We start from the raw sequence: 15912 nt of genomic DNA on the forward strand, positions 1-15912 counted from the left end.
GCACATCACCTTTCTGCACAAATCGAAAGCAAATTTTGTTTATCTTTAAATCACATGCATCGTTCACCGTTTTTGGTTGGTACAGAACTGCAATACTGTAATAAAGGGGAGAAAACATGAACTGCAGTTGTGTTTTCACCGATTATAAAACTTGCAAGGTCCTGTTATTTCAACACAAAGGTATAAAAAACAAGAAACTGATACTCGAGATCCCCAACCTTTTTGATGGTGTGGGAAATAGATCTGCTTAACATGAAAGTGAAAATATTGAACGTTTTTTTGAAATATCACGTCCACATGCCACGTGGCAAAATTCAGGCAATTACCACCGTGAACTAATAATCAGGTTGAGATAATGCCATGAGGAATAGATATCTACAATATGAAAGCAAAATGTTCAATGGGTTTTGAAATATCAAGTTCACAAAAGTACATGGATGGATGATCGGTCGGTCGGACGGAGCTCACTTTAATGTCCCCCATCTCCGAACTTGTCAGAGGGGTGGGGTCAACAAGAGCTAACAAACTCGGTGCGACAGTGTAACTGCACGAAGAGGGAATCGGTGTGCACATGTTTTCAGGACACTACAAAATGATTTTTAAATCCTTTTATTGGGAATTTTCACAGCAAAAAGATCCCTTGAATAAGGGGATTTTGATGTGCAAGTTGTAAACAGTTTTTAACAGAGTTGCAAATGCACAACAATGCAATACGAAAAGACTGGCATAAAAACTGCATACCAGATACCCAGTCTCAATTCGAATTGTGTACGATGTAGAGTGCAGTTTTTCCCTACAAATACCTCAAAAATAGAGGTCCCCATGGTAAAACAGTAAATAGAACACAACATATATTTTCATTGTGAGAAAATGCTGCATTGGTAACAGCGGCCATAAAATAAAATAAAAAAGCAGACGGATGTTAAATATGTGTCAGGAAAAAGAAAACGAATGGAGAGGATGTTTGGATTTTCCATTGGCTGGAAGCACATTAATTTCCCAGCAATCCAGTTCCTGCCACACACAGGAAGAAAGGCAAGGTGACAGACATGGTATATCAGGTACACTGTAATGACACACACTGAAAAGTAAAAAGGATGGGGATTTAGGCCTTTAGGCTGAAGGTTAACTCCACGAGAAAGTTTTCATACAGTAAAAAAGAAAAGAAAAAAGATATTGCTCACATTGGTAAAAGATCAGCCAAGTTGGAAATCAGCCAACATCACCGCTTTGCACAAAAAAGGTGCAAAAACAGATCCTAGCAACTACAGACCAATCAGCCTTCTCCCAATTATCAGCAAAGTCATGGAATCCATCATTGCTTCAGATATGAAATCTTTCCTCTTCTCCAATGGCTTGATCTCTGACCATCAATTTGGTTTCAGACCTGGTCACTCTACTCTGGACATGCTGCTTCTGCTTTCTCAACAATGGATGGAGGTCCTCAACGCCAAACAGGAAATTAGAGCTGTCTCCCTTGACATATCACGTGCCTTCGATACGGTCTGGCACCCCGCTCTGCTCACCAAACTCTCCTCCTTTGGTATCCATGGAAATCTCCACGCGTGGCTGGCGGACTTCCTCTTTAGTCGTAGTCAACATGTGGCCCTGAATGGGATTCTCTCATCTCCTCTTCCTGTTCAGGCTGGAGTTCCCCAAGGCAGTGTTCTGGGCCCTGTGCTTTTTCTGGTCTTCATCAATGATCTCTCTGACTCTCTTGAAAATCCTCTCTATCTCTTTGCTGACGACTCTACTCTCTGTCGCTCCATTCCTCATCCCACAGATCAGCAGTCTGCAGCCTCCTCACTCTCTGCAGACCTGGACAAAATCACAGACTGGGCAAACAAGTGGAACATGTCTTTCAATCCTGACAAATCTCACACTCTTACGATGTCTCTCCGAAAAGATCGACTGGACAACCCTCCCATCCACTTTCTGAATAATCCTCTCCAAGAAGTTCTGTCACTCAAGCTTTTGGGTCTCACTATCTGCCATGATCTTTCCTGGGAAAACCACATTTCAAATCTGGCCTCCAAAGCGAGTCGTCGACTGGGCATCCTCTGTCGTGCGAAGTCCTTCCTTGGCACACCTGAGCTCCTCACCACATACAAGGCTTTCATCCGCAGCTCTATGGAATACTGCTCTCCCCTCTGGTCTGGTGCTCCTGCCTCACACCGAGCTCGTCTTCACGCTGTTGAAACCAAAGCGTTCAGAATCATAGGAATCTCCCGCGATGAAGCTAACTCTAAGGGCCTTTCACTCACTCACCGCAGGCAGGTTGGTGGTCTTTCCTTCTACCGACTCCTCTCTGACCTTGCCCCCCACAGCTCTCTCTGTGCTCTGTCCCCCAAATATTCCTACAGGTCGCACAAGATCTGCCAGTCTGCCTGCAACCCTCTTATGGTTAAACTGCCAAAATCAAGACTTTCTGCTCACTTTCACTCCTTCATTCCTCTTTTCTCCCGCCTCTGGAACACTCGACACCCTCACTCTCTTCAATCCCACTCCACCCTCCAGGTCTTTAAAACAGCTGTTCACCACCATCTCTTATCTTCCCCCATCCAAAACCTTGATCTTTTCTACCCCCGCTAATTTCACCCCAAATCCTACACTTTTTTGGAATTTTTTTTTTTTTTTTTGTATACTGAATCGAGGCTCGTGAAAGAGCTAACATTTATTTCACAAACAAATCAACCAGACAAACAAAATATACAAAATATACAAAATATACAAAAAACAAAAAAAACAATATACAAAAATATACAAAATATACAAAATATACAAAAATATAAAAAATATACAAAATATATACAAAAATATACAAATATACAAAATATACAACATTTGAGAGCAGGGAGAAGTGTGGGAGGGAGAGGGCTTGGGCGCAGGAGGCGTGGGAGGGGGGGGGGGGGGGGGGGGGGGGGGGGAGAGGAATCAAACACATGGGGACCGAAATTAGCGGGGGTAGAAAAGATCAAGGTTTTGGATGGGGGAGGATAAGAGATGGCGGTGAACAGCTGTTTTAAAGACCTGGAGGGTGGAGTGGGATTGAAGAGAGAGAGGCGGGAGAAAAGAGGAATGAAGGAGTGAAGGTGAGCAGAAAGTCTTGATTTTGGCTCGATTCAGTATCCAAAAAAAAAGAAAAAAAAAAAGATGTACTGCCATTTCAGAAATATAAGAACTGATGCAAGTAACATAGAAAATACCAACTTCTGTCCTGGAAGTCCTTGGTCTCCTTGTGTTTTATACCTCTCCCCCCCCCCCCCCCCCTTCCCACACCTCCTCGCCCCAAGCCCTCTCCCTCCCACACTTCTCCCTGCTCTCAAATGTTGTGTTTGTGTGCTTCCCCTTCTCTCCCCATCTTGTCTTCCGCTCCCTCCTTTTCTATATTTTGTTTGTCTGGTTGATTTGTTTGTGAAATAAATGTTAGCTCTTTCACGAGCCTCGATTCAGTATCCAAAAAAAACAGAAGAAAAAAAAAGATGTACTGCCATTTCAGAAATATAAGAACTGATGCAAGTAACATAGAAAAAATAACTCTACACTATGATTGGTGTGCATCTAGCAGATTAAATAAATGGTTAAAAACATATTCAGTATATCTATTGTTACGGATTCGTCACTTCCGTTGTTGTGGTTGGAGTGGATCACCCGGTGTGCTACTATTCCAAAAGGTTTAACAAACATCAGGCAAATTATGCCACTGTGGAAAAAGAGACCCTTGCTCTCCTGCTAGCGCTTCAGCATTATGAGGTGTATCTGGGAACTACTAGCTTTCCTATAAAAGTCTTCACTGATCACAACCCCTTAACCATCATTCAAAAAATGAAAAATAAAAATCAGAGGTTGATGAGATGGAGTTTGGCTTTGCAGGAATTCAACTTGGAAATTGAGCATGTAAAGGGCAGGGACAATGTCGTTGCTGATGCTTTATTCAGAGTGAACTAACGTTGGAAATTCCTGTAGGTTGTTTGGAAGTTTTGTTGCTTTATTTTGGGGAATATTAATTATTGTTGTTCACGTGAATTGATCATTTGGGTGTGAGTTTTACTTTTGTTTGTTGAAAGAGTTTTTGCATGCAAAGAAAGTTTTGACTATGTTCCAACTTTCTTTCTTGAGAGGGGGGAAGTGTTACGGATTCGTCACTTCCGTTGTTGTGGTTCTCATTCACTGTAAACATTTTTGGTTCCATGTACTTTTATTGTTATCGTTTAAGTGAAATAGAGATTACTGTTTTCAGAAGGTAAAAAAGTTAATGTTTTAAAAGAAACAGGAAACCGGATCAGGAACCGGACGAGGAAGAAGAAGAGGAAAAAAGGAGGCGGAGCGAGTGAGTCGGACAAGAAGCCGAGCTGCTTCGAGGTCTTGAGCAAACGTTGGTGAACGAGGGTCACGAGTGAACTTTGGGTTTCCTGGGAAAGGGATTCCTGTGACAGTTGTTATTGCTGTGACAGATAAACCTGCGTGACAGGTTTTGCGGACGATTCCGAAGGGAATCGTTGGAGTGCCATTACGTCTCGAGAATGGGCAGTTGGCCATTTTGACTCGCGCCCGATTTTCGCATCGCTCCAGGTTTTTCACCTCGCTTCAACCATTTTCACCACATCCAGACGTTAACCTGGTGTGTGTGTAACGTGGCTTTTGAGTGGGAAATCTGCGGTTCGTCGATTGGGAGCCGTGGAACGTCCACACCCGAAGGTGTGATTTCCCAGTCGCCTTGAGGGCACCTTTACGCATCTTTGGCAGCATGACTGTCACTGTGAACCGAACGGGATTCTGGTCTCGATTCGACGTCGTTCTGACGATCACTGGAGCGTGGATCAACTTTGGCTTGAAGCCGAGACAGAGACATTGGCGATGTTCTTTTCGCTCACTGGGAGCACAGCGAGTTATATTGTACGAAACTGATGGTACCATCATAGGAACGATATATTGGTTGTACAATTGATTACTATTGTTTTTGTGTTGTTATTCTTGTGTGACCTTAATACAATATTTGTTTGTTGGTAACAATTGGTGTGGTTTCACCATTGATCTTTGACACAGAATAACACATCTTTCTGCAGTGACTCCTCTCTGGGCTCGGAGGTACACCGTGACCAGGGTTTGGGGAGGAGCACGTAACACTATGATGATACAGTGCCTTCAGAAAGTATTCACACCCCTTGACTTTTTCACATTTTGTTGTGTTGAAGCCTCAATTTCAAATGGATTTAATTTAGATTTTTTTTGTCACCGATCTACACATGATATCAGTGGAATTTTTTTTTAAAAGAAATTTTTACAAAATAGATAAAAATGAAATACAGAAATATCTAATTTACATTTAAGTATTCAACCTCCTGAGTCAATACACCAGAGAAGCGCCTTTGGCAGTGATTACAGCTTTGCATATTCTTGGGTATGTCTGTATTAGTTTTGCACATCTGGATTTGGTTTCTCCCATTCTCCAATCTTGCAGATTTGCTCAAGGTCTGTCAAGTTGGATGAAGAGTGTCGGTGAACAGCAATCTTCAAGTCTTTTGGGATTCAAGACTGGGCTTTGGCTGGGCCACTCAATAACTTTCACATTCTTGTTCTGAAGCCATTCCAGTGTTGCTTTGGCTATGTTTAGGGTCATTGTCCTGTTGGAACATAAATCTTCACTGCAGTCCAAGGTCTTTTACACTTCGAAGCAGGTTCTCCTCAAGAATTTGCCCCTTATTTAGTTCCATTCATTGGTCCCTCTATCCTTACAAGTCTCCCATTCCCTGCCGCTGAAAAGCATCCCCATAGCATGATGGTGCTACCACTATGATTCACGCTAGGGATGGTGTTAGATGGGTGATTAACTGTCCTCGGTTTCCGCCATGGAGAACATTGTCATGGGGACCGCAAGGCTAACCTCCACTCTTGCAGGGAAAATGGCCTTTTAAAATGTCTGTTGTTGTTGTTGTTGTTGTTGGTTTCCGCCAGATGTAATGCTTTGCATTCATGCCAAAGAGTTCAATTTTCACTTCAGCGGACCACATAATCTTTTGCCTCAGCTATCAGTCTTTCACGCACCTTTTTGCAAATCCAGGCAGGCTGTCTTGTGCCTTTTTCTCAGGATTGGCTTCCGTCTGGCCACTCTCCCATAAAGCCTAAATTTGTGAAGAGTTGCAGAGACTGTTGTCTGCCTGGTAGGTTCTCCCCTCTCAGCCAAGCAACTCTGTAGTTGTCAGATTGGTCATTGGGTTATTGGTCACCTCCCTGACAAAGGTCCTTCTTGCCTGGTTGCTCAGTTTGGTTGGACAGTCAGCTCTCGGAAGAGTCTGGGTAGTTCCATATGTTTTCTATTCCCTAATGATGGAGCTCACTCGGCTCTTGGAAACTTTCAACACTCCAGAAATTGTTTTATATGCTTCCCCAGATCTATGCCTCCTCACAATACTATTTCAGTTCTACGGATAGTTCCTTGGGATTCATGGTAAAGTTTCTGCTCTGACATGCACTGTCAAATGTGGGACCTTATGTAGAAAGGTGTTTTTCTTTTTAAATCATGTCCAATCAGTTGATTGGCCATAGATGGTCTCCAATCGAGTTGTAGAAATATCTCAAGGATGATCAAAGGAAATTGGATGCACCTGAGCTCAATTTCATATTGAGATGAGCTCAATCTATGTGTCAGAGCAAAGGGGTTGAATACTTATTGACTCCAGACATTTAAGCTTTTCATTTTTTATTATTTTGCAAAAAAATTTAAAAAAAGAATTATACTTTGATATTATGGGGTATTATGTGTCGACCAATGACAAAACAAAATCTCAATTTAATCCGTTTTACCTTCAGGCTGTGACACAACGAAATGTGAAAAAGTCAAGGGGTATGAATACTTTCTGAAGACACTGTACGAAGTGTACGTGTGTCTATATATCTATCTATACATGTCCACGTATCTGTCTATATATTCATATCACCTATGTGTGTCTGTCTATCACAAGTTGGGTCACCCGATTTTTTTGGATTTTTTTTATGGGTACATGGACATGCCTGTCAAAACTGCAAATGCCATCATGTGACGTTGGTTATCCCTGCACGGAGAGCAGGATATTCCAGGAATCCTTCTTTGTTAACTTGAGATCAGATTTCAATGACACCACTCCCAGGAAGTAAACATAACCACTTATCCCTCTCCCTACAAATATGTTTTCTCCACAACTTTGATTCCAAGTCTCCACAAACCCAAATCATACAATTTCCCCATTTCTTTCATTTAATGTCTTTTTTAACACCAAACAACAACCTTTTTTTCAATTACGCAGGGATTGGCGTTCCCGTCAGCGAAGCGACGGGTCTTATATGCTGGTAATAATAATAGTATAGTCGTAATAATAATAATAAATTTTATCCCGACAGCAACTTTTCAAATACATATAAATCTCAAAGTACTTAGACTCAACACTGCTTCTATACATTCATATTATATTTAAAACTTAGATAACATTTAAACCATACATACGATTAGCAAATTTAAACTCAGGGGTGCACTATGGTAATGTTGGGCCAAATGGAATCATTTCCATGTTTGAGGTCAGTTTCTCCCCAGTCACATGTTTTTTTGGTTTTTGGATATAACTTTTTTTTGAAACTTTTTTGCAAGCAAAGGAAGGAACGAACAGGAAAAGAGAGAGAGAGAGGACGACAGCAAAGCTGAAAAGCTGCGAGTAAGAGCGTGAGGGTAGGAAGGATTAAAAGGGGATAAGAAAGAATATAGGAAAGGATGGGGAATGGGGAAGGCAAATGAAGTGAAGGTGCACTAAACCATCATGTGTCTCATTTATCAAACTTTTCAATCCCACTGTCTTTTCTTTAACAGCAACATTTATTTTACAATTATTTAGCAACATCTGTAAAATTGTTGGGCTAACCCCTGCTCTAGCAGGGAAAATTGCCTTAAAATGCCTGTTGTTGTTGTCTAAAATTGTTGGAAGGTATATCTAGTGACAATTTCAGGGATGTTTAAACTCCCAAGCTGACAAAAGCAAGGCATTGCAATCAGATACTTTGAAAAGGAAGGGTTGTTTTCATCACGAAGTGTAAGCCATTTGATTGCAATTTTAACATTGTGTCCCTCTACCCTGCGGTTCCGCTTCCGGTCCCTCGAGCGACGGGGCTTGCTTTGATCTCTCCACGGCATCAAAGTTTGAGTGTTTTCCCGTTCGTTTCTTGTCAAATTTCCGCTGCGTATTTTGTTGTGTATGTGTTATTGTGTGTTTCTATTTGGTTTTGGTTTTGTAGTTGTTGCAAATTTGTGTGTAATTAGTCGTTTCTTTGTCCGCGCCTCGTGCGGCCTGGTGTCTCGTGCGGCCTCCTCGTCTCGACTTGTGCCCCGCCCCCTATATCTCGTTTGTTCTTTCACCTCTACTCCTGCTTTCTCAAATCCACGTTCTCACTTAGAGACTTTTCCCAGATTGTTTTCATGGTTTTGTTTAAATATTTATTTAAATATGTTTAAACCGCAGCGGTGATCCCCCCCCCCCCCCCCCCCCCCAGGATTTCCATGTTTTAAACGTTTCCCAGTGTTTACCCTGGATAAGAATAGGTACGCCGTATCCCTGCGTGTCGTAAGAGGCGACTAAGAGGGTTGGCGTCAGGAAGGGCATCCAGCCATAAAAACATTGCCTCAAAAAGAGAACCATGACAATTACAACTACATGTGGGCAGGGTACAGCCCGAAGTGGAGATCGGTTTCTGAGGTTTGGGACATGGAATGTAGGGACAATGACAGGGAGATCAGGAGAAGTGGTGGAAGTATTGGTCAGAAGAAGAGTGGACATATGTTGTGTGCAAGAGACGAGATGGAAGGGAAGTGGTGTGAGAATGGTGAAGGGTAGGCAGGGACAGAAATACAAGTTTGTGTGGCAAGGGTGCCTAGAGGGCGTGAATGGTGTTGGTGTCCTGTTTTCTGAGGAGTTTGTAGACAGCGTGGTGAGTGTGACCAGAGTGAGTGATAGGTTAATGATGGTGAAAATGATGATTGGAAAGTTCTTGGTGAACGTCATCTCGGGATATGCTCCGCAGGTTGGTCGGAGCGTGAAGAGAAGAACAAGTTCTGGTGTGCGATAGAGAAGCTGATGGAAAACATGAAAGATGAGGAAGTAGTTGTTGTGGTAGGAGACCTAAATGGACATGTGGGAAGGAGTATGGATGGTTTTGACGGAGTTCATGGGGGTTACGGATATGGTGTGAGAAATGGAGAAGGTGAAAGGATTTTGGAGTTTGCTGATGGAGCTGATTTGTTGATTTGTAATACTCAGTTCCAGAAAGAGGATAATAAGCTTGTTACATACACGTCAGGTGGGTCGACGACAACCGTTGACTACCTGATGGTGCGTAGGCGAGATAGGGGGCACCTCCGAGACACAAAGGTGATCCCGGGGGAGGAGGCTGTTTCACAGCACCACTTGGTTGTCTGCGACGTAAGGGTGAAAGGTGCGAGAAGAGCTCGGCGGGTGAAGTACCAACCGAGAATGAAGGTGTGGAGGTTGAAAGAGGTGACAGTAAGGGAGGCATTAAAAGAGAGGCTGAGTAGGGTCGAGGATGATGTGGTTGAGCTTTAAAGTGGTTGGATGTCGATGAAAGCTAGTCTGTTGGGAGCCGTTGGTGAGGTATGTGGATGGACCAGCCAGGCACTCGGAAACATGGTGGTGGGATGATGAAGTTGGAAAGAGGCTTGACGAGAAGAGGAAGAAGTTCAAGGAGTGGCAGAAGGCGAAGGGTACGGGAGCAGAAACAGCAGAGCATGAAAGTTATAAGGCAGCTAGGAAGGCTGCAAAGAAAGAGGCAGCAAAGGCGCAGGAGGCAGGTAGGAAAATGTTCGGAGAACGCTTGGATTCGGAAGAGGGTCAGAAAGCAGTATTCAGGATTGCAAAGCAGATAGCGAAAGAGAGGTGTGATGTGATGGGGGTGAGCTGCTTGAAGGATGAAGTGGGACAAATCGTTGTCGACCCAGATGGAATTAAAGGAAGATGGAAAAGATATATGGAAATGCTGTTGAATACAGAGAATGAATGGGATGGCAACATAGAGAGTAACCCAGTTTTAGGACCGGCAGAGAAGATAACTGAGAAGGAAGTTGAGGAAGCGATAAAAGCAATGAAGGGTAGAAAAGCGGGAGGGCCGACGGGAGTTGTGGGAGATATGTTGAAGGCAGCAGGAAGTTGGGGTGTGAAGAGAATGACAGAGATCTGTAATCTGGTGGTGAAAGAAGGCCGCATTCCAGTGGATTGGGAACTGAGTACCCTCATCCCTCTATACAAGGGGAAAGGTGACCCTCTGGAGTGTGGCTCGTACCGAGCGATAAAGTTATTGGAGCATGGAATGAAGGTATTGGAAAGGGTGTTGGAGAGGAGGATAAGGAAGAAAGTGAAGATCGACGAAATGCAGTTTGGATTTATGCCAGGAAGAGGAACGACAGACGCGCTTTTCATTGTGAGGCAGTTGCAGGAGAAGTACATGGAGAAGAGGAAGAAGTTGTTTCTTGGGTTTGTTGATCTGGAGAAAGTATTCGATCGGGTTCCACGCAAAGTATTGACATGGGCATTGAGGAAGTTAGGAGTGGAGGAATGCTTGATCAGAGTAGTGATGGCAATGTACAAAAGAGCGTGCACAGCTGCAAGGACGAAGGACGGGAACAGTGGTGAGTTTGAGGTGAAGGTGGGAGTGCATCAGGGGTCGGTACTAAGTCCACTACTATTTGTAGCTGTGATGGAGGTGCTGGCTCAGAACGTAAAGGAGGGTTTACCGTGGGAGTTGCTGTATGCAGATGATCTGGTGTTGATTGCGGAGAGTATGGATGGACTGAAGGAAAAGATGAACACGTGGAAGGAATGTATGGAGACAAAAGGTCTGAAGGTGAATATCGGAAAGACGAAGGTGATGGCAAGTGGTAAAGCATGTGGTGAGGTGGAAAGAACTGGGAAGTGGCCCTGTGCTGTGTGTAGGAAGGGTGTCGGAGTGAACTCCATTCAGTGTACAATGTGCGCTGAGTGGGTTCATCAAAAATGTAGTGGTCTGAGAGGGTCATTAACCAGTGTGGCAGCTACATTCAAATGTAAGGTGTGCACAGAGGGAGCTGCAGATGGAGGAAATGTTGAGTTGGATCTTGGAGACGGCGTGAAGCTGGAAGGTGTGAAAACATTTTGCTACCTCGGAGACATGCTGAATGGAGAAGGTGGATCAGACTCGGCAACGGTTGCTCGAGTGAGATGTGCATGGAAGAAGTTTCGGGAATTGAGTGGCGTGCTGATGATGAGGGGAGTGTCGTTGAAGCTGAAGGGAAAGGTGTATGCTGCATGTGTGAGAAGTGTTATGATTTATGGGAGCGAGACATGGGTAATGAACGTAGAGCAGCAACGAAGGTTGGAAAGGGTGGAAATGCGAATGGTTCGACGGTTGTGCGGAGTATCGTTGAGAGAGAGGAAGACAAATGATGAATTGCGAAAGATGATGGGAATAGAGCCTGTGATTGATGCTGTGAAGAGGAACAGGTTGAGATGGTTTGGTCATGTGTTGAGGAAGGATGAAAGTGACTGGTTGAGAAGAGTGATGGAAATGAATGTAGAAGGAAGTAGAAGAAGGGGAAGACCGAGAAAGACTTGGCTAAAGATGGTGGAAGAAGAAATGCGGGCAAGGGGGTTAACAAGGAGAGATGCAGAAAATAGGGCAAAATGGAGAAGATTGTCATGGGGACCGCAAGGCTAACCCCCGCTCTAGCAGGGGAAATGGCCTTTAAAATGCATGTTGTTGTGTTGTTGTTGTCCCTCTACCCTGCGGTTAGTGACTTTTCCCCTTTTCACTGTGTTCTAGCTGTTCAGTTCTGTATTATAGCTGTTTCATGAAGCCAGACTTGCGGTTAAAACAAGAAAAATTAAAAAAAAAAAAAAAACTACGAGCCTTCTTGCAAAAAAATTTTTTGTAATGCTCACTTAGCTGTGCGTGGATGGGTTTGAGGGTAGAGGAGTAGCAGCTGATGCCCAATTCTACCGAGGTTTTCCTGATTTCTTTATCTTTATTCTTTGCTTATTCGGGTTCCTTCTGACGATTCCAGTGCAGTATTTGGTCTTTCATTTGATTTGTTAGAAAAAAGTATCGACGTGTTCAATTCAACGTGAGACACAGCTCAGGAAAACAAACAAACAATAAATAAAAAAACTTGCAGGGAATTGCAGTAAAATGAACATCCATGATATTGAAACCAAACCCCAATATATAATGTGAACAACTTTTAATGTTCGGATGACCAGTGAGCGAAAAGTACTGCAGAAAAACATGATTTTGGGGTGTATCTGTACCCCAATGGTCATCCTAAGGTTAAAATCTGTGTTAAGACCCCCAAAAGAAGCAGTGTTTAATGCAGTACCTTTAAAACCTTCTTCTGGAATGCAAACTGTAAAACATCACAAGAAAACACTTTCAGAAAAAGTACATATTTTTGCACTGCTGTCCATAGCATATTTCTGCAACCAGCCAGATAAATTTATAATCAACACTACTATCTTGTTTTCAGATAAATGATGCCAGCCACCATTCTACCATTGGACTTTTGCATCAAATATTATGAATATGAATGAATGATCGTTTTAAGGCCAATTTCCCCCGCTGGAGCGGGGGTTAGCCTTGCGGGAACATGACAATCATGGTTCCCTGTTTGAGGCAATGTTTTTATGGCCGGATGCCCTTCCTGACGCCAACCCTTGGTCACGCTCTTACGATGCGTAGGGATACAGTGTGCCTATTCTGAATCGGGGTACACACCGTGATCATTCATCCCAGCAAGCTGGTACTCAATTTGCCGACCTCGGAAGGATGACAGGCTGAGTCAACCCCCCTGGCGTTAATTCAGCGATCGACCGGGATTCGAACCCAGGATCCTCGGATACCAAGCCGGCACCCTAACCGCTAAGCCAACGCCAGGCTTGCATCAAATATTATAATACACACAAATGCATTATATATAATTGTTTCGAGTCCCATATGCAATACGCAATCAATTTCAAATATTTGCATATTTTATAGTGAAAAGACTAAGAGATAAAACCAGGAAATCAAAAACGTCACACACACAAACACACACACACACACATTACAACACACACATTACAACACACACATTACAACACACACATTACAACACACATACACACATTACAACACACATACACACATTACAACACACACATTACAACACGCACATTACAACACACACATTACAACACACACATTACAACACACACATTACAACACACACATTACAACACACACATTACAACACACACATTACAACACACACATTACAACACACACATTACAACACACACATTACAACACACACATTACAACACACACATTACAACACACACACACACACACACACACACACACACACACACACACACACACTACAACACACACATTACAACACACACATTACAGCACACACACACACATTACAACACACACATTACAACACACACACACACACACACACACACACACACACACACACACACACACACACACACACACACACATTACACACACACACACACACACACACACACACACACACACACACACACACACACGCACACACACATTACAACACACACACACACACACACACATTACAACACACACATTACAACACACACACTACAACACACACATTACAACACACACATTACAACACACACATTACAACACACACATTACAACACACACACACACACACACACACACACACTACAACACACACATTACAACGCACACATTACAGCACACACACACACACACACACACACACACACACACACACACACACACACACACACACACACACACATTACAACACACACATTACAACACACACATTACAACACACACATTACAACACACACACACACACACACACACACACACACACACACACATTACAACACACACACACACACACACACACACACACACATTACAACACACACACACATTACAACACACACACACATTACAACACACACATTACAACACACACATTACAACACACACACACACACACACACACACACACACACACACACACACACACACACACACACACACAGTGTTCAAGTATATACTTCAATTTAAATAAAATTTTGATTTTAAAGATCATCAAAAAAATATACAGAAGTTTAGCATGATTGAAGCAGTCTTATTCACTACCCTATAGGATATAACATGCGCGAGTACTGAGGGGTTTAAAAGTGCAAAGAGGGCGACTTGTGTCCTGCAGTGTTCAAGCATATAAATCCATTTCCATAAAATAAAGATTTAAAAAGTCATATAAAAAATTGATTCCAGGACATGTTGCATTAGGTCTGTGTGTTTTGTTTGTGTCCTTTATAACATCCTTAAAAACAGTAAGTTTCCTCTTTGGAATGATTTTCAATTTTATTTGACTGTCAGGCAGGCAGACAGAGTAAAAACAAAGAAGAAAAAAATCTCATTCCACTCTGCACGTGCGCGATCCGGACGAATTCAGAGCAAAGTACTGCTAAGCTTAATAGGTTTATTTTATAGGTTTTATACCTTTAAATAGGTTTATTTTCCGATTCGTGTTGAAAATACAACATACAATTGAAATTTTATTCCTTGATCATAAACTGATTGCAGATGGACAGACGACCAGACAGAAGTGAACCTATTCCTTGACCCCGTTTTTCATGAGTGGGGTAATAAAGACAAATTGTGGGAAACTATGCAGAATGTATGAAACAACCTCCCAATGAAATCCTTCCAGTAATTGCAAGAAAGCATTTTAAAATGGATATCTGCTGTTTTGCATGAATAGCAATGGCTTCAATGGTGCAGTCAGCAACAATGATGAACATCGAGCCAGCACCTTCCACCATCAGTCTATGGTTCACCAATATAGTATGCAAATTAGTTCTGGGATGCCATGGCCATCGTCAGAGTGTACGGTAAACCTAACTACTGTACTTTATCCCCTTCACTTGCCAGCAATAAAATAAAATAAACTTCTCCTAGAGCAGTCCCCAAAAGACAAACCAGACATAGTGGCCAATCTTCAACATGAAGAAAGCGCTGCTGAATGACCTCACCAGAAGCAACATACTGAGCAAGACCAAGGAATCCATTTGTGTGGTGGAAGACCAGAAGCGTGGATCGCCGGTGTGTAAAAGATGATTCATTAAAAGCTTCAAAAGGTAAAAGCTCGGAGTGTTTGAGTGAAATTGTGTTGCAGGGCACAAAACCTAAAGGATAATGATTATTAGCACAATGGGAATCTGAAATAGTTTACGAATAGGAAGCTTCGCTGTCGTTATGAAGAAATCTATGAATTTTGTGTCGACCTTTATGCCTTTTTATTTCAAAATTATTCTGTTTAGCAAAGCATGCATAACATGGGTTTCTTTCAATACATTTCGGCATGTACACATCTTTCTGACCACGAAGGATGCAGACAACCACAAACAACATCTCGTGTTGACAAGAGTGTCAATGCAGAGCTACCGCATCCACATAACAAATAGCTATGGAAGGTCATCACGACATGCATGATCCATGGACCATGCTGAGCTGACAACCCGAGAGCACCTTGCATGACCAAGCGAACATATAGGAAAGACTTTCCCAAGGAGGAACGTATCCAAACCATAATCAGAGAATACACGTATCCCCTGTATCGAAGAAGAGGTGAGGATGAGGATGAGGATGAAGCTTCACATCTTGCGCATGCTGGACTATATCGAATACCAGGCCCTGTCAGGTTTGAAGATTTACGCACTGTTCAAGGCACAATGCATGGACACACAGATAAGCAGACATGGCTCTGGGTCTCCTAGATGATGATGGAATTGAGTCTGTCATGCAAGAGGCAATGCCAATCCA

At 42.8% G+C, this 15912-nt stretch overlaps 1 protein-coding gene across 15 annotated transcripts in view; it reads right to left on the bottom strand.

Moving 5' to 3' along the window:
- Positions 1–593: 593 nt before the first annotated feature.
- Positions 594–15912, bottom strand: part of USP48 (ubiquitin specific peptidase 48) — a 250247-nt gene continuing 234928 nt past the window's right edge. For all 15 annotated transcript variants that reach the window (XR_013625012.1, XR_013625013.1, XR_013625011.1 and 12 more), the window contains 2 exons: positions 12383–12409; positions 594–1014 (listed from right to left, as the gene is read on the bottom strand). Coding sequence is in view for 11 of the 15 variants with exons in the window: in XM_078786944.1 (XP_078643070.1) it covers positions 992–1014; positions 12383–12409 (50 nt within the window). In the remaining 4 variants the exon portion in view is untranslated. The remainder of the gene's footprint in view (positions 1015–12382; positions 12410–15912) is intronic.

This window comes from Myxine glutinosa, chromosome 11 (assembly GCF_964187855.1).
Source record: "Myxine glutinosa chromosome 11, kmMyxGlut1.1, whole genome shotgun sequence".
NCBI lineage: Eukaryota > Metazoa > Chordata > Myxini > Myxiniformes > Myxinidae > Myxine > Myxine glutinosa.